At 41.7% G+C, this 26,871-nt stretch overlaps 3 protein-coding genes across 5 annotated transcripts; 1 reads left to right on the plus strand and 2 right to left on the minus strand.

Moving 5' to 3' along the window:
- Positions 1-2,777: 2,777 nt before the first annotated feature.
- LOC110990924 (15-hydroxyprostaglandin dehydrogenase [NAD(+)]-like) lies at positions 2,778-16,115 on the minus strand. Of its 2 annotated transcripts, none has more exons than XM_087138440.1 (7): positions 15,826-16,115; positions 12,978-13,104; positions 11,855-11,961; positions 11,170-11,266; positions 10,105-10,181; positions 6,090-6,241; positions 2,778-5,113 (listed from the first exon to the last, which is right to left on the minus strand). In XM_087138440.1, exons 1-7 carry the CDS (start codon positions 15,916-15,918, stop codon positions 4,978-4,980), a joined length of 789 nt encoding a protein of 262 aa, XP_086994566.1. In that variant the 5' UTR covers positions 15,919-16,115; the 3' UTR covers positions 2,778-4,977. The 2 variants fall into 2 exon arrangements, with proteins under 2 accessions (XP_086994566.1, XP_086994567.1); XM_087138441.1 differs by lacking the exon at positions 15,826-16,115 and adding an exon at positions 15,714-15,816.
- A 1,571-nt stretch (positions 16,116-17,686) lies between these two features.
- Positions 17,687-22,022, minus strand: LOC110990524 (CCAAT/enhancer-binding protein gamma-like). Of its 2 annotated transcripts, none has more exons than XM_022255570.2 (2): positions 21,848-22,022; positions 17,687-19,718 (listed from the first exon to the last, which is right to left on the minus strand). In XM_022255570.2, exons 1-2 carry the CDS (start codon positions 21,899-21,901, stop codon positions 19,212-19,214), a joined length of 561 nt encoding a protein of 186 aa, XP_022111262.1. In that variant the 5' UTR covers positions 21,902-22,022; the 3' UTR covers positions 17,687-19,211. The 2 variants fall into 2 exon arrangements, with proteins under 2 accessions (XP_022111262.1, XP_022111263.1); XM_022255571.2 differs by lacking the exon at positions 21,848-22,022 and adding an exon at positions 21,347-21,717.
- Positions 22,023-23,650: 1,628 nt separating this feature from the next.
- LOC110990523 (uncharacterized) lies at positions 23,651-26,531 on the plus strand. The gene has a single exon (XM_022255569.2). The coding sequence runs from the start codon at positions 23,914-23,916 to the stop codon at positions 24,808-24,810; it is 897 nt and encodes a 298-aa protein (XP_022111261.2). The 5' UTR covers positions 23,651-23,913; the 3' UTR covers positions 24,811-26,531.
- The last annotated feature ends 340 nt before the right edge of the window (positions 26,532-26,871 follow it).

Below are 26,871 nucleotides of genomic sequence, written 5' to 3' on the forward strand. Positions count from 1 at the left end.
AACAAGATGGCTGTTTTAATAAACTTTTCTGGAGGCTGATTAATGTAGTCTCCAACGGCGTGAACGCAAAGAACTGCTATAACAACGATCTTAATGTCTTCGAATTAATAGATGTGCCGGGAAAGATGGGCAGAGAATATTAATAAGAATGAATGTCCTCCAAAGTGAAGCCTGGATTAAAAGACCGTAAAGGAAAAGTAAATGTGAGTTCATGTGGTCTAGTAAACAATAATTTCATATCTTCGTCAACGGAGAAATGACCAGGTTGTATGTCTGGACTGATTTAAAACGGGGGGGGGGCTCTGACACATCTACAGTTAACATTACAATGATTACACCTGGCGAGTGAGGGTTCAACAAATCCCCAACTGAACGAGTCCTAAGTTGAGCGATTTGGTTGCCGCGGACACCACTTCTAATGAGGTTTGCACATGGATAGATCAAGTAGATCAATCAAAATCCCGAACTACATGTGGGGGATATAAGTCGGACCTTCTAACATTTTAACCACATGCTGTTCAGAAATGCATGAGTACTATAATTCTACCATAATCAAGACAAGAGTTCTGTATCTGGACATCAATTGACACCCTGCGTGGAAACCCTATGAGTCTGGTCTGCAAAGTGTTTTCTAAGTAAATGGTTCAACATTAATTTTCAGTGCTAAATTTAACTCTTTAGGAAACGTTATTATTCTCTGGTGTGATGTCCATATGCCCTCTTCACTGTATAGTAAGCACGATCTTTGTACACACTTTTTAAGTGTAAGAATTAAGGGGGGGTACTGAATGTCTAGGCATTGTAGCCAGGTTCACAAGTGCCTGCCAAATGACTTCCTATTATCTGCATACATAAGCATTTTGAATTCTCCAGCCACTACAAACTGGAATGAAGTACAAAATCGTGACAAGTGAAGCAAAACAGGATAAGGACAATGAAAATGTATAACTAGAGAAACTTGAGAATCCCAGTAGGTAAACCCCTCGCTTCCTTGTACATCCTTGTACATTCCTGAAGACAAGCTTCATCCATATTCTAACAAGAGGTTGGCTTCAACAGAAAATGGCACATGTAGGTATTTGAGATTTAGTAACTTCTTAAGGCCTGTTTATTAGAATGTCGTCATGGATTGTGCCGCCTAGCTGAGAACCATGACTTTATTTGGCCTGTATAATAGATGTGATTATCACTTCAGACGGTCCTCAGGTCTTTGTGTGTTGATTTTCTCTGCAGGCCTTTTTCATGCTGGTTCAGGGGCAACAGTGGGCTGGTAAATTAAATTTACTTCATTACAGCATCGAACAAATTTACTCATGCGCACCCAGCATGGACCTGAAAATAAAAAAAAAATGTTCACTAGCTAGGCACCTTGCGAGGGTCCGTGTGATTAGCATGCTATTTACACGCTAATGCGGACATTATTTTCTTTAATTGTATTTAAGTGTGTGGAAACTTGAAAGTATTGTTCATTGTTTGAAAATAATGGAAATCATGCTCATTTTGTCTTATTTTAAAGGAGGCAGACAGGGGTCTATGAAGTATGATATGCGTCTTTGTGTTGCAACTCGCTTTCTGACCATACAGCAAAATATCAATTGAGGAAGATTACACAACACGCATCATTTAAAATATTACTCATTAGCCTAGGTCTGTTTTATTTTATCCAGCAGCCTGTTTTGATCGTATTTTCTCTATTCATGATGTGCTTTGGAATAAGCAGAGAACTCTTTGAACAGAAAGCAGCTTTGCTTGTCTTTGTCCCATGTTAGGCTAGTACAATCTTTGCCAAAACCTCGAAATGCCAATGAGTTTTAAGTTTGCCAACAGTTATATATAATTTTTGAAATACAATTTAGTCCTAATGGATTTGCTGATAAATTGATCAAACAACTTTATCTGTTTTGGAATGGAACAGTCAGTGCTTCACAAGTCCATGGCATGGAGCTAGGCCTTTCAGTCGACGAGCAAATTAGCAGCCAATTAGCTGCAGTGCCAGGCACAACGCTGGCCAGCAGGTGCTCCACTTGTACTCCATGGCGCTTCAATTAATGGGGTATATCTTGATTGCCCAAACCATGCGTACACCTGGCTTAGGAGAATATCCATATGCAATGCCATTGCAGTGTGCCATCTTTCCGGATATGTCTATGGAATGACTCAAGGTGTCAAAAGTTAAATGGAAATGCCTGGTTAAATCATTGTACGTGTACAGTGTACAAGTATAGATTTATACCAGGCAAGATATGGGACGAAGGGGTACCCCCCTTACCTGTCCAATCCCTGTGCGCACCCTAGACTATTGTTGCCTAACACATCCCCCCCAAGTAGGTAAAGAATTCCTGAGATTCCGATCAAACAATGACCAACACAAAGGCGGGGGTTCTCTCCGTCCTAATCTTGCTTCAAATGTATTTCAGACATTTTGTGGCTTAGGCCGAGCCAGTTTTCTGAAATGTACAGTAACAACCTGAGACATAGTTGGTGATTAGGAAACTTACCTTTCAGACAAATGTTTGAATCCCAATCTCTGCTTACGTTTCACATACTTGTCTGAAATGTATGACCACTGTTAGTTTCAGACTTTTTAATGTCTAAAACGTATTAAGCCCACTGTTCACGTATCAGACATTTTGACACTAACAAAAGCATTTCAGATATTCCTTGTTCGAAGTGTGTAGACATTGGTTTCATCCTGTCGGAATATGACGACCAGTCGATTGACTTGCATAGGAAATCTACAGTGTTGACACAGTAGGAAAGAATATACTTCTCTGGTATAGTTGGTAAACAGTGTAAACATTTAGGGCTTTTTATTGACATAATCATTTCTGTAAAAGTAAAAAACTTTCAAAAGATAACAATAATTTGTTAATATCTTGCAGACATGATCAAAATTAGGTTTTGCATTCCAGAAACAATATTACAGGTATCAAAAATATTTATAGATTTATAAAAGCATCAAATACAAGACATTTACCAACGTTTTATTTCAAACATTTTATATAAATAACAAATACAATTTGAGCAATACTGTAGATATCTAATGAGGAGATCCAGTTTATTTTCAAATGGGGGTGCTAGAGAAAGACCAAACAAAAGCCTAAGTGCAGCAAAACATCTAGAACAAAATTTACTCACTCAGCAGGAGGGAAAATCTCCAAAAATGTCACCTGGTAAAGACAAGGTCCTCAATATTTCACCTGCCAAGTTTGAAATCTCTATTCCACGGATGATCTTCCTTCAAAATTTTGCTCTAGGGAGTGAAGCTAAGAAAGTTCAACATGAAGAAGCCACAAAGGATTTTGATCCTTGTCCATCAGTTTGAAAAAAAATCCTAACTGGTGGATTAACTATGGAGGAAATGCGTAGAAAAAGGAAACAGGTACCAGAAGCGCCTTCTGACGTGGTTATTCAATGAAGCTGAAAAGGATGTTTAGACTGGCACCAATCCATTTGCCTAAAGTGACAGCATCAAGTGTATTTGAGGTTTTCAGCGAAATGTTCCATTCTCCCTCACTAGTATTGTATTAAAATTATTCGAAGTACAAATCTTGGAGTTTACATATAGTGCTGTGGTGCAGAAATTTCATCCTCTGATTACATTTACTGTGCACGACATGTACAGTCCTAAAACTTCTGGTCGTGATAACTGGCTACAACACTAAAAAGAAACAAACAAACAAACAGATCAAACCAATCTTAAGATATTGACCAATATAGTATGAAATGTAATTGTCTCTTCAATTTGTCAGGCAGTCTGCCACTGGTTTCAGTTGCATCTACACGGCAAGTGTTCTTTGAATACAAATTGGCATCCGTGCATCAGTAACTGTCAGCAAAACTCAGACCATGCCAAAGCATAAGTCCGGTGTCACAAGCCCCCGAGTTGTTTAACATTACGTTCCAACAAAGCCCAAATGTGCATAGTTTGCTGTTAAGGTTAGTCTTTGTTTCAAGAAGCCATCGTGGATTTGAATATAAAAACTGTGCTAAGCTGTGTGAGGGCGCTATCTTGATGAGCCACTGTCATCCACCAACCACTGAGGTTGGTGGGTAAACGCTGGTGTACAAGTATGTAGAGAGTGTGTCGCCAGTTTCAGATTTTGAAAACAAAATGGCAATTCGTGAGTACAGCCTTCAGCTATTATATACCAACTGTCCAAGAGCACTGGTGCATACACCTGCCGGTTTGTTTCTAACAATGATGACACTCACAACTTTCTTTAAACATAGCTCTGGGTAAATGTGGTTCAAAGCACCTTCTTGTAGCAGCTGGTTCTCTAACACATCTATATGTACATCTGGAAATCAAACCTTGACAATGGTCTTCCCTGGTTAACGGGGATGTGGGGTTGCAGTGTATATTCAAAATAACACACATTTAGAAAAGGGCCGCTGTGTTTGCAGACCGTCTGAGAAAAAACATTCCCCTTCGACTGGGTTTAATGCCAGGAGACTGGCATAACCGCCAAATTCAGCAGTGTGATAGCTGAGTTGAATAACAACAGAAACCGTACATGTGCTGCGTAACTTCACTAATGTAGCACTGCACATAATGTTCCATCAGAGTGGATGAAGTCACAGAGGATGATTTATGAACAGGAATTGTATGGAAAGTCATGGTATTAGTAACTGGAAAGAAGAAAAAAGGACAAATGGGAACATGGCTTTTGTTGCTTGGCAAAGGTGGACTTGTGTGGAATTCAAATGCACTTTAGAGAAAAGTTGCTATAAATGCACAATCCGGGAAATCCACCATGCTTGAATACAATGACCTGGGTGAGTATGTAATGAGTTGAATAATGACAAGTTGGAAACAGTGCCACATCTTTTGCCCCACCCAAATAGCTTCCATGAGATATAGACACAAAGTTCACTGAGGTTTGCCTTATCTAATCAAATAAAAACCCTACAGACTGTCTGGTCTTTCCTGAGATCTCTTCTTTGGCTTTGTGACAAGGGGCGTACACTGCGATGTTACATTTTGCTGGGCATAGGAGGGGTCTTTTTGAACTTGTGGAAGTCGATGCCTCTCTCATGGGTGACTCGCATGACCTTGTCGTGGGCGTCCTCCTCAATCAGACTGATGAAGCCCTCGGCAACTAGGGACACCCTGCAGAAGGGCATGTAAGAAAACACTAGGGTGTAGACTAACCCAAGGAGACGCCATTAATTGAACTTTAGTGGCATCACATTCATGCACTCTTAAACTTGAGCGAGTGTGCAGATTTAGCAAATCACCACGTTCTAGCAGTCATGAGATATTTGACGAATACGGTGCCAACGTGGTGATGACTTTTAGTTCTGGTTGTCACCTTAGTCTACAGGGGTGGGGTAGCACTGTGGCTAGTGCATACAGTACCTGGTTACCTGACCAAAAGTGGCAGGTACTGATGCAATGCAAAAAATGGACTCCATGAGGGACATGCTTGCTGAAAAAAATGCATGCCCTTACGCCACAGAAGAATGACAACATGCACCTTTTTGTGTGAGGCTCAGACTGCATGTCAGGATAAAAAGACCATAATGCATTTGTAGTGATTTCATAAGACATCGACTTTCTGGATTTTCTACCTGAGAAGTTTGTAAATGTCATCATAACTTTTCCCAAAGTTTAACTTTTAAGAAGTACCAACCAAAGTACCAGTTTTGTAGTTAAGTACTTTGGGAGTACTGGGCTCTCTACTAAACGAGATGTAGGGGAAAAAGCTGAAGAATATTGTCACTGTTTGATAAAAATCAAGTCTTCATGACAAAAGTACTTGAAAAGTCCTCAGCCGAGTACATTTTTGAGTACCTTTGAGTGCTTTTCCTTATCAAATTTAGTTTCTACAAAAACTGGGGGGTGTCTAGAGGTTCAAGTTCATTTTGGTACCTCACCTTACGTTTGTGCATTTACTCTCAAATGCCCATTGTTCTCGAGTTTTGTCCAATCTAAACCAGTTGGAACTGACAATTTGATACTGGAAAAGTATTCAACTACAACACTGCTTACAACACAGGAAATTCAAATATGTTTACATATGACCAGTGCTTCATCAAGGATGGAAATGCTAACATAGAAAAGGGGGAAATTGTCTTTGACTTACGGCAGCAGTTTGGCAATGTCTGAAAGTCGTCTTACGGTGCTGGAGTTGATGAACTCGGGGGGTACTGTCTTGTGAATAATGGATGTGTCTGAGAATGACGGGCAGATGGTATTGATGCGAATGTCTTCTGCAGTGAATGCTGGATCAAACGACTGTCGGAAAGAAAAAAAAAGGACCGTGCACATTTATTCATGTGGTTTAGTCAGTAAAAATTTCTTTCTTTTGGCCAACAGAAAAAACTAGAATGGCAAAGCCGCCATGGCTCGCTGCTTGCTATGAATTTGAATTTTTTTCTTGTAATAACAGGAAAGAGACATCCAAGTTATACAAATATGGTTACTAAATCAAAAAAATAAATACTAACCAAGCTTCATCAATTTTTTTTAAAAGATTGGTTGACATACGACTGCAATACAGATAAACAAGCTTTTTTATCGACCTTAGCAATACAATTCATTGTACTCTACGAGAAAAAAATCTAGTTACCGGCAGTGCTGTGTGCAGACTGTGTGTAAAAGGTGCCTGTCATTTAAAAGTAAATCAACAAAGACCACCACCAAGGGAGATACAGGTACAAAGGCTTCACAATTCTTTACAAGAGAGAGGAATGCCTATAGAATGTGGGTCCAGCTAGTAGAGTCAGACTAGACCTGGATGATTATATATGCAGTGCATGCATTTGTGAGTTTGACGGATGGTGCATAATTAAAATTCCTCTAAAGTACTGGGTACATGTACAGATCTGCACTTTGTATCCAACCCTATCTTATCCATTTCCTTTTCACCCCCTCCCCATCATCCGATCCATTTCCTACTCCACCCCCTCCCATCATCCTACCAATCTCCTACTCCGCCCCCTCCCCATCATCCTATCCACCTCCTACTCCACCCCCTCCCCATCATCCTACCAATCTCCTACTCTGCCCTCTCCCCATCATCCTATCCATCTCCTACTCTGCCCTCTCCCCATCATCCTATCCACCTCCTACTCCGCCCCCTCCCCATCATCCCATCCATTTCCTACCCCGCTCCCTCCCCATCATCCTACCAATCTCCTACTCTGCCCTCTCCCCATCATCCTATCCATCTCCAACTCCGCCCCCTCCCCATCATCCTATCCACCTCCTACTCCGCCCCCTCCCCATCATCCTATCCACCTCCTACTCCGCCCCCTCCCCATCATCCCATCCATTTCCTACCCCGCCCCCTCCCCATCATCCTACCAATCTCCTACTCCGCCCCCTCCCCATCATCCTATCCACCTCCTACTCCGCCCCCTCCCCATCATCCTATCCATCTCCTACTCTGCCCTCTCCCCATCATCCTATCCACCTCCTACTCTGCCCCCTCCCCATCATCCTATCCATCTCCTACTCTGCCCCCTCCCCATCATCCTATCCATCTCCTACTCCGCCCCCTCCCCATCATCCCATCCATTTCCTACCCCGCTCCCTCCCCATCATCCTACCAATCTCCTACTCCGCCCCCTCCCCATCATCCTATCCACCTCCTACTCTTCCCCCTTCCCATCATCCTATCCATCTCCTACTCACCCCCTCCCCATCATCCCATCCATTTCCTACCCCGCTCCCTCCCCATCATCTTATCCATTTCCTACTTTTCCCCTTCCCCATCATCCCATCCATCTCCTACTCTCCCCCTCCCCATCATCCTATCCATCTCTTACTCTTCCCCCCCCATCATCCTATTCATCTCCTACTCTACCCCTTCCCCATCATCCCATCCATCTCTTACTCTTCCCCCTCCCCATCATCCTATCCATCTCCTACTCTGCCCCTTCCCCATCATCCCATCCATCTCTTACTCTTCCCCCTCCCCATCATCCTATCCACCTCCTACTCTTCCCCCTCCCCATCATCCTATCCATCTCTTACTCTTCCCCCTCCCCATCATCCTATCCATCTCCTACTCTTCCCCCTCCCCATCATCCTATCCATCTCCTACTCACCCCCTCCCCATCATCCCATCCATTTCCTACCCCGCTCCCTCCCCATCATCTTATCCATTTCCTACTTTTCCCCTTCCCCATCATCCCATCCATCTCCTACTCTGTCCCCTCCCCATCATCTTATCCATTTAACACTCTCCCCCTCCCCATCATCCTATCCATCTCTTACTCTTCCCCCTCCCCATCATCCTATTCATCTCCTACTCTACCCCTTCCCCATCATCCCATCCATCTCTTACTCTTCCCCCTCCCCATCATCCTATCCATCTCCTACTCTGCCCCTTCCCCATCATCCCATCCATCTCTTACTCTTCCCCCTCCCCATCATCCTATCCACCTCCTACTCTTCCCCCTCCCCATCATCCTATCCATCTCTTACTCTTCCCCCTCCCCATCATCCTATCCATCTCCTACTCTTCCCCCTCCCCATCATCCTTTCCATTTCCTACTCTGCCCCCTCCCCATCATCCTATCCACCTCCTACTCTTCCCCCTCCCCATCATCCTATCCATCTCTTACTCTTCCCCCTCCCCATCATCCCATTCATGTCCTACTCCACCCCCTCCCCATCATCCTATCCATCTCCTACTCCACACCCTGCCCATCATTCCCTTCACTTCTTACTCAGGCTGTCCCATCATCCCACTAATCCAGCCCAACCATTACACCAACCTTATCCAGCATTTCATCCACTTTCTACATACATGTACCTTGTCCCCATGATTCTCCTCCTACAGGTACCCCTCCTCCAACAAACATCCTAATCTGTCACTTGGAGTCCCCCCCCCATCCCTTACATTTTCCCCACATACTGTACATGTACATTTGTATGTGTCTGAACACTGTCTACACATACATGTACATTACATGCTCAGTACACAGGTACGTATGTACTGTATGCACTACAGGGCAAGTACACAATACAACTCAAAAATTTAACATTCAACTTTTATAATTTTTTTTATAAAATTCATAAGTTTCTAAGCATTAAAGCCAGATGAGACTATTTAAATACTGATGGAATTCCAAGACGAAGCAAACAAGCACTCATTTGGCACATTTAAACACCTATGGACCTGCAAGGAAAAACTTTAACATTTGAGGGCGGACGGCCGGACGCCCCGATGGACAGATGGACAGAAGATAGAAATCAGTATTACATATGCTGGCACTTGCTTCACACTTCGCAGCTAGCCAAAAATGACATTTTCGTCATTAATTGATTGATTGAAACACAAGGAGGGTTCTGGAATACAGATAGATCAGGGGTTCGCCAAGTCTGAAAGCAAACAAGTAATAAGCAGTTTGGTTGCCCAAGATATCACTACCGATAACTTTGCATATGGAGTGATGAGATAACTCAACCAAGTTGAAATGTGCACACAGCTCTTTCATGTTACGAGCCCTAGAAAAAATCTTGTACCATTGAAATCACTTGAACCTCTTAGCAATTTGAAGTACATGTACACGTATGTGCTGTATTGTTCCACAGTTGAGAAATGTCCAGAAATGGAGTGCTGTAACTGTACTAATGTGAAGAGTCAAGTGAAACATGTTCACATGCAAATGTATCAAAACTACACTCTAGGCCTATGCACCAGAACCAGGTATCCAAGTGCCCGCCTGCTGATGTTGGGAACTGGTTCCAAATTATAAGACTTGCAACCTGCAGGCAACTGACACAAGTTACAAAGCAACTTTCAGACAAAGGAAAACAAACGTTTGAATAGGATTTGGGCTGTACATTTTCAAAATGAAAATCACGTCACATGAAACCACATACATGTATAATGTTAAATAGATTTCATTTTTATATTTCAAGGTTGTTTAGTGATGTTTGGGTAAAAGAACAAAATTGATGATTTCTCAATTTCCTTAATTCTGTGGTTACAAAAGTTTTCTTACGGGTACCAATTTCACTTCAATACGATACCACGTTCATGTACAACCTCTAAATTATGCTCATCACTACATGAAACACTGGTACAAGAACAAAATACTCATCGTGTCAGATCTGCATGTAGTCAAAATGCACAATGCACTTACGGCCATTGTCCGTGTGAACCCCACCACACCGTGCTTAGTGGCTGTGTAGACCGGGCATAGTGGTCCCAAAATCAAACCTGCCAGTTAGAGAGCAATGCCACGGATAAGCGATCAGGGTTTCAACTTTAAATACTGTTCGCAGAGTGGCAATGAGACGTGCGGTTTGCGATGCAGGAATTTAAGTTGGCATTGCGTCAATTCTGTATGCAGTCGAATCAATGGTCAGCATGGGGCAGGACTTTCGGCACTAGGTGCACTTGTTTCCATGAGTATTGTCCCCAACATCTGAGAAACTGAAGCATGAAGATGACAACAATTGCGCACATGAAATAACAGGGCTGCATAAAGCCAAACATTTATTTATTTTATATGTGTTCATCCAAGAGCACCAATTACAGGATGAAGTGACAGTTAAGAAGACAATGAAGAAATGTTCAGTTTTAGAGGTGGGAGGAAAACCCTGGATAACTATTCCAGGGAAACCCGCGGAATCAGGCAGGGACTGCAAACCCAATCCACATGCTGACCTAGGTCGGATTCGAACCCGGGTCGCAGAGGTGGAAGGTGGAAAAAGTGCCACTACACCAACCAAGGACTCATCCTTGATAAGCATCATCAGGCAGTGAGACAGCCAACTCAACCATTTTGCACTGAAAGCAGTTCTGGATATGTGGATGGTGATCTGGACATCTGTACAGGTACATAAACACACAGGTCATGGTTGAAATGTCAAGTGCACCTCAAAACAACTCTGACTGACATCTGAACACACTAATTCCCCGTTTGTTTCGTACACACACAACATGAAGTCTGTGGAGGCAGACCAGGTGATGAACTCGAACTTGGCCACTGTGCACGGAAAATTAAAAAATATGAGGCCGTGGTAAAAGACACTGCGAATACTGTTCGAATGCACTCGTGTGAATCATTATTTATGGCATCTGGCTGTACATGTATCTAGGATGTTGGTCACTAATGTTGCCCTTTTTGGAGGTCAAACTTTTAGGCCAAAAATAATATCCCCGGCAAGAGGTAGAAAGTCGCCTACAGGAACAGACAACTTACCAGCCATTGAGGCAATGTTGATAACAACACCACCCGATCCGCCATTCAGTTTGCTCAAGTATTTCCTAGCCAGGTAGGTGCCTTGGACAACTGCAGCCTGCAAGTGAATGGACAAAACATTCCCAGGGATTATGTGTCCACAACTTTCCTGCATTCCAACTGACCTGACGAACCAACATCATGTAAAATGTTAATTATTTCAATTATTTTGTTGTGATCTAAAATCAACAAAACAAAAGTAAAACAAAACCAAAAAGCCGTTTTACTGATGTACGTTGACTCATGTAAACAAAAATAAAGGAAAATAGGGAAAAGCTTTTCAGCACGGCTCACTTCCAAGTTCCTCGACAAACCATTGACGATCTAGCTAGGCTTTAAGTACTTTGACATTAAGCCATACATTCCATCAGTATTAAAAGGGTTAAATTGCCAAGGCCATGTACATGTAGCATGAGACATAACCCCGGGAACATGTTGCCAATTTTATTCTTTCTAATTTCAGACCATTTTCTCAGGGATTGAAAGTACCAAAATTTTAGAAAAGCAACCAGATACTTCCACTTTTTGTGAGGGGGGGATTCTTTCAAGGATAAAAACAGTGGACAGCCATGTTTGGAAAAACTTCCATTATGCACCCCCCGACTGAGCCCTTGATATATACGCCAATGGTTTTGGGTCTGTTTACCAAGTTTATGTCTATCATCTGTCTCCATTTCCTTTCGTCTCCTATGCCTGCATTGTTACACACAATGTCCAGTTGGCCAAACTTCTGTTTTGTTTTCTTGAAAGCATCTGAAAAAAAAGAACAATGATTAAATCTGAGAAATACATGTCTTGCAGTAATTTTACTCACGTTAATACCTGTCATGGTTGGAGAGTCTTTTCAAAGTACAATACCATTATCTTCCTGAGCAGTTTTTTTGTTGTAATTCTAGAAAGCAATGACATGGTATAGCTGTAATGAATACGTCCATCATGTCCACACAAAATAAAGTGTAAAGTCATCTTCGCATAAATTGTTTGCTTCATATTTTTGGCTCTATGAACTCTATGCACCAACTCTTGAAGAGTACCAAAAAGGGGTATAGACATTGATACTATGCTCTTCACTTCACAAATGTAAAGCAACTGTTTGTTTCACTATTTGTTATACTATGCATGTGTGTAAAAGTTGTCATTTGCTTTTCTCAGTCCAGCATAAAATCACAACACAAAGCTGTCACATTCTGAATTAGTTTTCAACTGCAGATGTTCAAGGACGTCTTACAAAGTGTTCTTGGCATTTGGTAGGGTATTTATTTCTTCATATTAGAAACACCAGCATTATATTACATAAGTTAAGAATTTTCTCCATCAAATAAAAGAAAGACCAGTGCTTTGTGATTATTGTACACCGACCATAATGTTATTTCATGGGAAAAACTGTTACATCACTTAACTGTATGCAACACAAGTGCCCATTGTGGTTTGGCTAAAATGAGCCCGTGCGTTGTGATATTTACACTGTTATGGCAAGACCACCCCAAATTAGTCTGGATATTTCATGTCACCATATCTGCAACCAACCAGCCAATCAGATGTTGAAGATTTACCGTATTCGGCCATTGTATAAGTTACTGAATGACCTTGCCTCATCAAAAAATTGAGCTGGCCTATAATGTCACTGTTGCTATGCGCCCTGCCCAACTTGAAGACAACTTTGTACATGCTTGTACAGCTAAGCAACACACAGCAACCTTCACGTAAACCAGTCAGTACATGCTTCAAGGGAGTACTGCACCTTCCAGAATTATACCGTAATGAATCACCTTCCAGCTGTTGGTCTGACGTGACATCACACTGGAGGAAGACAGCCTTGTTATTGCCATATTGCGAGGTGAGGTGATGTGCCGTCTCCTGTCCCTTTTTATGGTTTACATCGGCTATTCCGATCCCCTGCAAAGCAAGGAATGCTGCTTAAAAAGTAATCAAAATCAAAACTGCATGATGAATATTGACAGAAAACACAATAAAACCTGTGACAGAAATGGCCCCCTCCCCACTTTGGGCCCTCCTCTAAAGAGTTGTATACAGTGATCTCATTCTAGAAGCATCTTGCCATCACTGTATGCTCAATTGTTAGTTTTGTTCTGGTAATTACATGTAAATGCCAGCACCAGTAAGCAATGGCTTTTTAGAACTTGTTTTTCTTATTAAAAAAAAAGTGTTAATACATTCTCAACAGTCCTATGGAAATGATAGGGGATGCTGGGAGGGGGTAGTGCCGCTTTTTCCTGGCATATCTGGGCTTTTGATAGTCATGGAGGAGTGCCAAGGGCTGCCGTTTAATAGAGTACATGCACATGAATGGAAGAAGTACTCAACTGCAGCTCTAGACTGACAGTCAACAATGGATGGAGTCAACTCTGTGGCATCTCTGTGATAACTGGCTCATGCAAGGGGAATGGACTCCACAAACAGCCTCCATTTTGGTCATGATTATGCAATTGGCTTTGAAAGCCAAACAATGCACTTGTTTTGTAGATGGTCATAGTTGTGTGTTTCATAGGCTTCACTTGTGCCAAATGGCCTTGTTATTATTCCCAAACTATACACCGTCAATGCCAACTGTGGAATGTGCTGCAGTTGGTTGCAGTTGGTTTGGCCCACCTCTAGTCAAGTAATTTCTGTCTACACAGAGCACTTCTCCATCTTCTGCAGGGTTTTGACAAACAACTCACATCTGACAAAAAACATTCTAATTTTGACATTTCATCCATGACACAAACCAAAACTACAGTTTGCTAGCACGTGTTGTATGACAGTGCTATAATGTCCACTGGCAAACCATGCTATGGTTGGGCTGGACCAATTACAGTAGCAAAGTTGGGGAAATTACACAGCCCAGTTATTGCATCTGAAACCAAACAGCGCAAATCCTCATAGTACTGGACAACATGTACATATTCTAGAACACTGCAGGTAATTCTTTATAGGTCACATGGCGTAACTTTGACACTGTTAAACGGTTGGGAGCACCTTTGTATTCAAGTCCATCACACTTGCCCATCAGGAGTCCATCACAAGTCATTCTGTCTTTGCTGTTCAAATGAAGTGTGACAAATTTAGCATTGTTTTGTCATTGTTCTCTCTGCTACTTATGACTAGCCTTGTGAAGGGACTTGTGGAAGGACTTGTGATAGACTCGAATACAACACTGGTTAATTGGTACTTATCAGATGACAAAATAGAGACCAATATTTCACAAACAGGATTAGGAACAGTTTGGGGACTAAAGTTTGGCCAGGCATATTAATGAACTGCTTAGGTGAATGAAGTCATCATGATAAGAACAAGGCCAGGCGCTTTTCCACAAGGTACATGTACATTTGTACAAGCATTTCATCGATTTTTTTCTGGTTTGGGCATAGTCTGTCCAGTAGGCTGGCCCAATGTCTGTGACCGTATGCATGTAGGTCCATGACTGGCGATGTCCTTAATTTTGCCACCTATTGTCATGTTTGATTGGCTTTCACAATACAGTAAGTGACGAAATAAAGGACCCGGCAAGGGTCATAGTATGTAGCCCAACTCGGAGTGGCTACTGTCACAGAAGTCTACACAAATTTCTGTCTACATTTTTTGTACCAGTTAGGTGCAGTGGAAACAGGAACTAGACCAGGCTCCCAGTGAATCTCAGGCTTAACGTCCCTTTACAAAAAAATCATTCAAGTGTATGAATCTACCACAAAAGAATAGAAAAGCATTTATAGAAAGTAACCATGCAATCTAATCTGACTGAGAAAATAAAGAAAATGGTGGAAGAAAACAAGAAAGGAAAAACTGCACATTGAGCAGACACAATCCCAGAATGCCGGAATTACAGAATTGTCTATTCACTGATTAGGCCTAGGCCAGCTCTACTGAGTGGAGCATTAGTACATAATCCTTTTTTCCAATTTTGATATTGAATCAGTCCAATTAATACAAATGCTCCATGCCACTCAGTAGAGCTACATTAGGCAATTTCTATGCAAGCGATGATTAGAAATTGAAACCTTAGATTGGCAATAATTGTGCAATGTAGTAACTATTAGTATTAACCATGGTTACCATTACCAGAGCCAATTTGAACAAATTAATTAAAACAAACATGATGAGACAAATTCTGAATAATGTAGCCTTGGCCAACACTGCATTATGATAATGTAACATTACAAGCATGATGCATGGCACAGAGCAGGGCCTCGATTGTACATATAAGTTAAAACTGTATCCGTATATCTAATACACATCAAACCCAACTTGGATCCTCCACTAGCCAACTTGAGCAAAACCTGAAGTGATACATGTACATAACTTAGCCGTATTGCCAATATCGCATGAGTGATTTTGCATAGACAATACGGTAGAAAGGATTTGTGGGAAGGAAAAAGGGGCAAACACTGCCCCTTTTCCTTCCCACAATGCCTTTATAATTAATTGTGTAAATCACTCATGCTGTAAACCATGATACAGGTAGGCCAAGTTGCATACACCATTTACATGTAGGCCAGCATGCGTACATGTATGTACCACCAGATCATGAGGCCTCCTGCCGGCGCTGCTACCGTGACTTTTACCTCATCAGGTCATGATCGTAGTGAAGTGAGCATATTTTCTTTTCGATATAGATACCTTTGCACCCTTTTTCAACAACTCCTCTGCAAACGCTCTTCCGAGACCCTCAGCAGCCCCTGTGATCAAGGCAACTTTACCCTGCACCCTCATGATGACTTTTCAAAGAAATAGACCAAGGGACTACACGTTAATCAGGGAACAAGCACAAGCCGATGCTGAGATACTGTTTACACGTACTTGGCCTACCCCCAGAATTAACTGTGGGGTCCGACGTCCACTCCGCTCCCACGGCGCGGTACGAACGTTCGTTGGAGCGGGGCGTCGGACCCGGGTACAGCACTGCGCAAGCAAGGATTTTGTTGCGAGGCTTTTTCGTTGAGGGCGTGATTCAGGTGGACCGTGAGGCACGCTGCAGTGCAGTACCCATCCATGCAGCTCCCGCTCCTGACAGGCCGCACTTGAATGTTTGGACATCTCCCACTATTAGCGGCCCCCCCATCTTGCGACCCCCTTTTATCCAAGAAAATATCTGAACTACGAACACATTTTTTACAAAAGCGTACATAACATCTGCACCCCCCCCAAAAAAAAACCAAACCGAACAAAAATTCAGGCCACAAGCGTAGTTTGAGTACAGTCATTTCTTTTCAGGACTGGCTACGTCAATCTTAACTTTGAGTGTAAATTTCAAGCCATGGGTGTTGTAGGAGAGGGGCAAGGGCTGCTGGCCAAAACCTCTAGAAAAAATGTCGAAAAATAACGCAGAAAAAAAAAGGAATGACCAAAAACAAAAGAAAGGGAAATCACCAACTTGATTAAAAACCCTCAAAATTGACTCACTCCCACTACTCTCTGTTCTGAACTCACGAGTGCTCTACCCCATGCAGAAAAAGTCCCAGAGACGTCATGTTTAAACTCTCAGCGCCATTGCTCACAATCTACTCCTCTGCGATATGATAACTCAAGTTGAAACTGAAGACTTGTTAAACTTTCACATGATCATAAGATCATCTGACAGGGTCGTCTATGCTGCAACAGTTTGCAAAACCCATACACCTCCTCCAAAAGAGGGACGAACTCCGTCACACAGCTTGGCTAAATGCAAGATGTACACTTCAGGCCGCATACGAGTGTGTACATCAACAAAACCAAAGCACGTTACAACAACAACCTTGGGACATAAAATATTACTCGTTATTCAGTCCACAAGTATGCATGGACTTATTTATTGTATTACTGTACACCAAACTCTGCCAACAATCACACTGTAACCTGTGACAACTTCGTTTCTCATGTATGACTGGCATTATTTAAAGTCCTTTTTATCACACCTCTACTGAAACCCCTTAAGTATTAAAACAGTCTTTTGAATGCAAATTAATGAAATCAAATTACTTTCTGCCCAAACATAGTGCTCAACAGTATTACGGAGATGCTTATTCTTTTTACACTCAGTTCATATCCCTATGTCCAATTCCAGTGATAGCAAAAATAGGGAACCAATTCACGTTTGTTGTCGGTTTTGCATACGGGGCTAGAAAAATCCAAGCGTAAAATGCTTGAGCTCCTATGGATTACCACTTTCCCTCAAAAGCGAGAGGATGAGATCACACACAGTACGTATACATCCAAGTGACTCAATGTGGCTTTCAATGTTGACTCTAGTTTTCCTCAATACATCAACAACCTACAGTTTCAACACTTCCTGGGCCCAAAGGTTTCCATTTCAGTATTTCGTCCATTTTCTCACTTCCGGAAATACTTCATGTACCTTCACATTCAACTTCCACTTGGACCATGAACAGCATCCACTTTCCACTTCACATCAGGTAGAAGTTGTCAATGGGAACTTAATATGAAAAGGTGTCTGGCAAACAGTATCTAAATTCAGAACAAAAGCAAATACTGAGAATACTGCTTGAGATTAACCAATTCTAGACATGCTTTATTTCCAACGTTCTGTGCATCATTTTAGTCCACAAGCTCATGGGTTTTCTCCAAGAAAGTTCTTCTTTTTATACTCGGTATGACAGTATGCACTTTGACGACAACATAACCTACTGACAACTGGCAACGTCAGACTGCTGCATGCACGCTACCAGCATCTTGTATGCAGCTACCAAATCTTTAATGATTTGGAAAGGATTCCAACACTCCTTACATGTAGTATAAGAATAATTAGTGTCCATTTCAGATCAACTCTTGAATAAAGAAAACCACTTTTGATACCTATGTACAATTTTTGAAACTAATAATTATGCTTTTCTGTATTCAACTGATGACAGATGACTGATTGGATGAAATACTGTTCAAAACAGACTTTCGATAAAAAGCGAAATGTTTCAGTCCTCAAAGAACTGGGGAATTTGACACCGCATGTGAACTTTGAAAAGGGCAAAGCACCAAACAAAATTATGCAGTTTGAAGAACATTACTTTAAAAACGCACATGGGGTGTCTAATAAACTTTACCAATAAAAAAGCATTATGCATCCAAGAGATGTTCTAGTAAACAGTGTCCCTCAAGCTACTAGAATTGAGTACATACATACCAAAGTACATCAGACAAGAACTTGTGGTTTTTAATTCAGAGTTTTTACAATTATCTTATCTTTCCTTCTTTTAATTTTGCCTTCAGACCAAAATCAAATAGCTACTCTCCGACGGAATTTCATGCAGTTCCTGATAAATCTTTAGAGGCAAGCTAAGAATGAGAATACAGGAAGGTGCACTTACACAGGTGCATGTAGGCGTAGAGCACCTACCTGTGGTCTACACCTACAGGTACATGTGTTCTCAGGTCAGTGTCTCACTGAGATACTAATATTGGTGAGAATGTGGGATTTCAGTTTCCTGATAACTTCATTTACAAATTATGCATAGTAGTACCATTTCTTTCTTTCATTATAACATCCAAATGCCTAAAAAAGTAACCATATGAATGAGAACCACAATGGGTGTTCTTCACAACAGGTTCTGCTGTATGGCATTGAACTTTACCTCTGGAAACTAGCCCTATTTAAGACAAAAGAGCTTGAAAATAAAATTTGCTTTGATGAAAAAACAGGATAACACTGAATAGAAACCATGATGGTTAGATTTACAAATATATTTATAACACAGCATCAAAAATAACATTACGCAAAGTGGCCAGAAATATGTTAGGAGCAGATATACACACTAAAACATTTGCCAGAATTCAAACTACAGTTTACTTTCTTTGTTAACACCAGATTTATGTTGATTCAAACTCGAAAGACTTGTAAGCTACAATGTACATGTAACTATAAAAGGATTTGCTATCAATGGCAATGCACAATGGCGGTCTGTCTTAAGAAGGGGGTTATACACCTGTAACAAAGTTTGTACAAGATAATTTTTTTTCTTTTGCTATATTTACAAAGATGTCTCCAACTGGTGTCAGAGACATGAGGGGGCCCTGGATCACGCCTCTGTTTTCACGCCCTCCGGGTTCACTGTCACAACGTAGGTGTGATCTGATGAGGTTGAGCTCAGCTGGTCCTCGGTCGGTTGGCCGTCTGGATTCACCTCCCGATTCTGCAGGCGGCTGGCCACGTCCGGCGAGGCAGTGTAGAGGCCAAAGGTGGTGCTGGGGTCCGGTACCTCCCGGGCATGAGCCAGGAAGAGATCCTTGAGGAGGCTGAGCTCCTTGGACAGCAGCATCACCTTGTTCTCCAGCTGCTGGTTCTCCTCCTTGAGCTGCTGCACCCGCTCCTGTGTCTCCTCTGCCTTCTTGCGGCTGCGGTCCCGGCTCTTGCGCACGGCGATGTTGTTGCGCTGCCGGCGGATCTTGTACTCCTCGCTGTCCTTGTCATGCAGATACTTCTTCAAGGAGCGGCCAGTAGTGTTGAGCTTGCCGCCACCAGGTTTACGGTTATCAGGTGGTATCTCCTTGTTGTTGTTAGTGTTATTCATTTCCATAGTTTGCCCCTGCACAAATAAACAAAAATACACAACAGTTCAGCATTTTGTTTCAGTCTCTGTTGTCCAAAATATTGGGTTGGGGAAATGAATGGCAACAGGCAAATCTAAAAAAATCACTAGTGGCTGGGTGGACATCCAGGACTTTCACAAAATGGTGGGTAGCAGCCACACAGTGCCGATGAAAACAACTGCGACATGCACGCGCACCAGCCAGTCACAGGACCGGGCTACACACAATCTTTTCTTTAATCAGTATGTGAGCACCCCAGCTGTTTTGATCAGTGGTTGTGGTCGCTACCCGCCATTCTGTGAAAGTCACGGATGTCCGCCCGGCCTATAGGCACTTGAAAGATTGTTTGAAAAGAAATTACGTACATTCATGTGAACTGTAGATAGTTTGACAACTAATTCACAAACTTTTTCTCCCATTATACTGCATGAAACCTTCTGTGAAATACTGAATTTACTGAGTTAAAATATTAATCATTGTTTAACCCCTAGTTTCTATGCAATCTTAGCAGTAGCCTTCCTGAATCTTCCTAAATCCCCCACTTCAACTCAAATATTTCTAGAGTACTAATTATCCAAGCTTAGTGCAAACCTCCCTGTATGACTAAACACAGATTAATGTCGGCAGGATGCACAAACATGCATATACATATAACTTCCATATCTTGTGTATTGATTGCAGCCATAGTCGACCATGTGGCCGAGGCTTATCTTCACAAGGAAATACATGTATGGCCCACTTTTTTCTTGGTACAAAGAACAAAGCTATGTAAGCTACATAGAACTCTTGGGGGAATAGAGCAGCACTTCTGTGGGTACACACTGTACAACCATCACAAAATCTATTTCAAAGATGGATTTGCGCCAGGGAGGTGACACTAATTTTGGATTTTTTGCCGTGCCCGACGTGTATTGTGACACTGTACACTCAGTGTACGCCCCCCATGTCAACACAAACTCCCTGTTCACGCCCTGTTAAGTATCATGTAGAGCCTATACCGAAAGAGGCTTGTTTTCTGAGGGCTTCGTCGGAGCAGGGCAGACATCGGATTCCATGGTTCTGAGGGTATTCATTCAAAGCATTGTGTGAATTGTCACCATGCAAAAAAGAGGTTGGTGTGCAATTAAGTAAAAGCTCAGATATTTAAAAAACATAGCTAGTCACATGGCCAGAACACCATTTTCCACTCCGTGAGATTTTTAGGGAAAATTTGATTGAGAAAGTGGATTTCTTGATTCAAGTCATGCAAGTACTTCATCTATCAAAAACTCCCTGGCATCAAGACCTCTTGGAACAGTAAGTTAACTACATGCTAACACCAATAACAGTGTAGTCGCCAGGTCCCTAATTTTGCCATGAATCGTCAAATCTGGTTTTCACAGTAAGTGGTGAAATAAGGGACCTGGTAACTATACGGTACCATCATGGACGTTAAAAGCTTCTGAGCTCAATTGCAGAATACCATGCCACCCTCACCATGCTCACAATCAACCTCATACTAGCCAGATACAGGTCACAGCGTAACACTCTTGTCACGGTCAAGGGTTTTCTACATTTACTCCTCTAACGTGTCTGTTAGAAGTATTTAAAATTCTAAGAACGAACCACACTAAGTTTAACGTACCAATGATAGCAGCATTTGGCACACTTCGAATATAATCTCAATATGAATGGTCTGCTACATGCACTCGGTGCGACTTGGAATCCCTTGCTAGCAGTAGTAGTGACAGTGTGCAACAACGGTGGCCCCAGCAAACTTCTCACTTGCACTGTCGAGTCAGTGCCAAGCTCAGTGTCAGCCCAGAGTGTTGGACCCAGAAATCCAGCACACAATCCTTGAACTAAATCAGCTGCCACTAATGTCTAGAGCTTTCTTAATTTCAAGAGTAAATATATACAGATCTGTACATCCACAACACTAAAAACGGCCATACAATTTAGGCTTCGAGAAACAGCAATGGCTGCGTCAACCATGAGCAGCGACGGTGATTACGCAATGGTATTGCCCAATCACACATCAGCCAGTTGAACCAACGCCAAGCACTACACGTAAACAAGACGAAGGCTGCGCAGACATCACTCACTGACTCAGCTATTGATTTAGGAGCGTTAATAGGTCTCTTACCTTCAACAGATAGTTAAGGAATGTGCTATGAAATCCGGAGGATGATTCTAGCATTGATCTCAGTTACCAGAGCTTAAAAACGTGGATTTTTTGGTCGCTGAACGCAGCGAAAACAAACCAAATATCACCTGAACGCCTCCATCATTATTTTTCTGAGCTTTGCAGGGGATTGATTGGTAACCGGTAGACCGTAATGTGTGATTTCATCCTGTCTACATAGTACCAGCTATAATAGCGTTGAGGTTGGTCTAGGCTCTTGAATGCGTAAGGAGCATTCTCTTTGAAAGCGTACTGTACTCGTAAACGTAAATAAATTGGTGTCTGTCTATTTACAAAAGGATGACGTTCTTCATGTTTTGCGAGTTCGGATCGTTTTCGTTGTGTGGGATTTTTTGCTGATGAGAAATTTATCCACGAGAAATTTTGGTTAGTCCGGCGAGCTTGTCGGACTCAATATAAGCTGAGAAATGTTCATTATCTAAAGGAAACCCAACGTTTTTTCAGTGTTATGAAAATTTATTAAGAAAATACATTGTATTTATTTGGCGAATACCATATATGATGAACGAGTTTAACAAAATTCGCTAACAATCATATATGATAAATGAGTTTAATAAAAATAATGGTGTGAAAATCCTACTTTTTTTGCATCACACACTAAACACAGAAAGCCAATTTTCCTGTCCAACTCAACTTTGGTGAAGAAGAGGTGAAGGATTTAATAACGTACGATATATCAAACAGAAAAAAATTCATTCGAATTTCTGTCATTTTCTTAATCTTCCCAGGCACCAACATTTTCAATTGGTACTGAGTTCAAAATGCCGCGCCCCCTATATACTATGGTGTAAGATTCAGGCTATAGTTATATGCTTATAACTAAATTACACCACAGTTACTCATATTTTATGAATGGTGTAAGAAAAGTTTAGTCAAATTACTTTTCACCCGACAAAAGTATTCATTCTTTTGCAAAACCGCAAAAACCGTAGTCTACGAGAGCCTGCAGTGCATGGACGGAGTCAGGTTGCCATAGTGCAAGTGTTCTTTCCTCCTCGCCTTCCACCTCTGCGGCCCCGGTTCGAATCCTACCTTGATTGATCGGCATGTGGAGTGGGTTTTTGTCTACTTAGGAAAATCCAAAGTTTTTCTTTTACTCCTAATACTAAACATTTCTTCACTGTCTTTGTTGGTTTGGCTCCAAATAATTTAGCTTTCGACGGACGCGGGCTAGAAATAAATAAATTAATAAGAATAAATTGTTTTTTTTTAGTTGGTGCTGAAGTCCATAAATTCAGAGAGGGGACAGAATCATCAAATTTTTGATTTCGTAGTCTCCTATTCTATTAACTGTAATTGCAATTATGAATTTCGCTTTTTGGAAGATAGTTGAAGGTTGCAATATTTTCGCCAGGGTGCTGGATTCTGATTCAAGATTGCGCAATGTCATGACTATTTTGGGGCATGCATCGTCACGGAGAATATAATGCCACGTGAAACATGTAGCCAATCAAATTCATGGAATAAACGTAATTTCTAATAATAGATGAACGTATTCACGGATCAGTTTAGTATATTAGTCCGCAACTCCATGTAGTGCCAATATTTGGCCCCATAAAAACGGCATGTTGAAGTATAATTTGCACAGTTTCTATTTCTAGCGACCATGAATTAAGTTTTGAAATAATTCTGCTTCTACTAAGTTTTACTTCAAACCACTCTGACGATAGAATGTTTTGGGGACTACCCAGCGTAGTGATATCTAAAAATCACCGACGTCATATGACGGAGAAGAAATCACGTTGCGCATGCTATTCTGCGCCATTACAACGTGACGACGTCGTGAGTTGGGTCAAGCAAGATTGAGAGTTGCTACTGCTACATAATACGTTAATTTTGTGAGTGAAATTCACTCTTTGACTGATCCTGCGAAGTAATTGAACACCTATACACAGTTTCCAGGAGAGTCGCCAAACATTGAAGGTTGTCTGTTCAGGTTGGCAGCACAACTTCAAACTGTTCAAGCCAATTTTACCCAACCATGTGGAAGTTATGCACTAGCGGCCATGGATTCACCGGGTAACTTCTGTATGTATGACTCTGAATATTATACCGAAAAAGATCTCGATAAACCAGATCAAGTTTTTCTTTTCGGTAACGAAGACGATTCGATGAATTTTGGGGGACTCGCCGATTATACCGGGCTGTTTCAGAACGAAAATTCGATTGACTTGAACGCCTATATTAACCCCTCAACTTCCCCTACCAACGGCTTCATCCAGCTGTCTGACCTTCTGCCCTCATCGCCCTCAAAGTCTACCCTTCCAACGGAGTTGCCCCCTTTGATCCGGCCAGAAGAGGCAGAGGCAGCGCCTAGCGCCCAACCCAACGCCAGACAAATAGCTCAGAGCACCTTGTTACCATCGGTCACAGTGGCTAACTTGCCCGACTCGATGCCCTCATCACATCCCCAGTTCATGCCACAGCCCCAGCTGGACTGTACGGAGGGAGCAGCCGCCTTGCAGGTGAAGGCAGAGCCCACCGAGCAGGTTGAGCCAGCCTCAAGGTACTACACTGATGACTACGACGACGACGACGACGACGCAAGTACCTACACAAGTGGCCCTTCAAGACCGGCTACCCCCATCCTTAAGAGTCCAGTGCAGCGCGGCCGGAAATCGAGCAAGTCAAGCTCCTCGAGGAGAGTACGCCTAGTTCTTGACAAAGAGTCCGAGGAATACAGACAGAAAAGGGTCAAGAACAATATAGCCGTACGCCGAAGCAGAGAGAAGAGCAAAGCCAAATCACTTGAACTTCAGAGCAAAGTCAAAGAACTTACATCGGAAAATGAACGATTGAACAAGCGAGTGGAGCTGCTGACCAAAGAACTGACTGTTCTGAAGAGCCTGTTTACAAATGTGGGAAAGTCGGCTCCCACTAGCCTGGCCAACATGCAAATGTGAGGGTGGTACAGTTCCCAGACCATGGGGTGGATTTAGCCCCTCCCAAGTGTTGAGTGGTGCACGTCACCACATTATGGGGTTCAGCATATCATGTTGGTTTTTTGTTAGTGGGAGTCGCCTTTGTTTTTGCATGAGATACTGTGGGCAAGCACTTGTGCATGGAAATGCAAGATTAGGCTCTGTTTTAAGTGCACAGAATTATGCGCATGAAACAAGTCTTCAGTGTCCTAATGTTTGTATCAATAGCAAACTTGCCAAGACCTTGAGGACCACAGAACACTTGCGTGCATGCACCGATTCCCAAGCAAAAAGGCCTAATTCACAAAAGCTGTACCACGTTGGCTCATGCAGTGAAAGAACCCTTGGTAAACATTTGTTTAACTGGACATTTACTTGCAGTTCTGGTGTTTGTGGGAGTTCATTGAGAAGGGAACTTGCTTCATTTGAATTGTGTCAACAGAGTTTCTACTTTCTTTCAAGGTTCCTTTTGAAGTACTTCAAGTACTTTAAAGATTGTGGTGTTAGGATATGAGGGAGATTCTAGGTCACCTTTTTAGATTGTAAAATGCTTGAAGTTATATTATAAAGTTATGTATTTTCTGTTTTGACTTGAGAAAGTACATATTTAGCTGATCTTTTATGAGAATTGTATGCAAATAATTTGCCTTGTATAACAGTGGTTGAAATTGGACATGACAAGGAAAAAAGTTTGTTGATCATTTAATCAATTGGCTTTGCATGTTAACATGATGTAGTATCTGTGAAAAATGTTAAATATGTATTTTCACTGCTTTTCGGTGGGGAGGGATTTGTTCATAAGTGACTTGCTTGTAAGTTTGAAAATTTTGCTGTCTGAGAATTTTAAAAATGTTTTAACTTGGAGTTCACCTTGTTCGCTGAGAACTTGAACTTGTAAGTACATTTTGCTACACTTATTGCACATTTAGTAGCCATGCTCCGTAAAGAAATGTGACATCACATGTTACTTATGTGAATAAGCCTCAACACGTGTTACTAGCAATTGCTTCTAAGCAGGGATTGAAATCATAGGCTCTTTGTATACATGTATTTTCAGTGTATTTGTAGCTTAAATGGTTACAGATATAGTAGCATCATGATTGAAATCGGTGACTGAAAAGGTTCACTTCTGTATGTCAGATATTCTGTGTTCCCTTTTGAGATTTACTTGAAACTTAATTTTAAAGTGATTAGAATCATAGTGCTCTGTTTTAGAATTAAGTAAACATTAAGGGGGAAAAGAAATTGCATTTGTCAAGTTGCATGTACTTTTCTTCCCGGTATTGTACCGTTGATCCGCTTATCAGGACCAGTTGGAACCGGTTTTATCAGCAAATTGATGTTGGTAAATGTACTGTCATGTAGGTCTGCCACCAGTACGTGACGGTTGGCATATACCTAATAGCCCTAAATCATCAGATTTCAGTATGATTTTACATACACCCTGGTGGGTTAGGATGAAATGTTTGAAGTGATTTAGATTGGGAGGAGAACTCCTGTAGGATACCCGACAACTGACTACATGCAATTGAATGTTATTAAACGAATGAGAGAGGCACATGGATTTAGTTTGTAAGACATAGTAAAAATTAAATCCACACGAGCATGAAATTCGGAAGGCTTCAGTCGCACAGTACATGATTAAGTGCAGAAGGAATTTAATTCTCAGACCAGTACACTGAAAATAAACATTCGCAAATCAAGGTCTATGTGTTCGTTTGCTTTCATTTTGTAGTATTAGAATGGCCGTTTTGGTAAATGAACAAATCTGGAAAATCCTGAGACTACCAATAAGAGGTTATATTAACAACTAAATATCACTAAATATCAAGGGTGGAGGGGGGCGAGGGTCATAACACCCCCATGGAGCAGTTTTTGTTTTAATAAGTGAAAGCCGATTTTTTTTTGGGGGGGGTAGATCTATTTTATTTCACTCCCTGCCCATAACATGTAAAACGTTACATAGCTTCATCCCTCATGAAGGCCACATAAGGATACTCGAGACAATTTCAATTTTTGTTGTGTCCCCACTCCCCCAACCCC

Source organism: Acanthaster planci, linkage group LG06 (assembly GCF_054643075.1).
Source record: "Acanthaster planci isolate LZ-2023a linkage group LG06, COTS_SCS, whole genome shotgun sequence".
In the NCBI taxonomy this organism is placed as follows: Eukaryota; Metazoa; Echinodermata; class Asteroidea; order Valvatida; family Acanthasteridae; genus Acanthaster; species Acanthaster planci.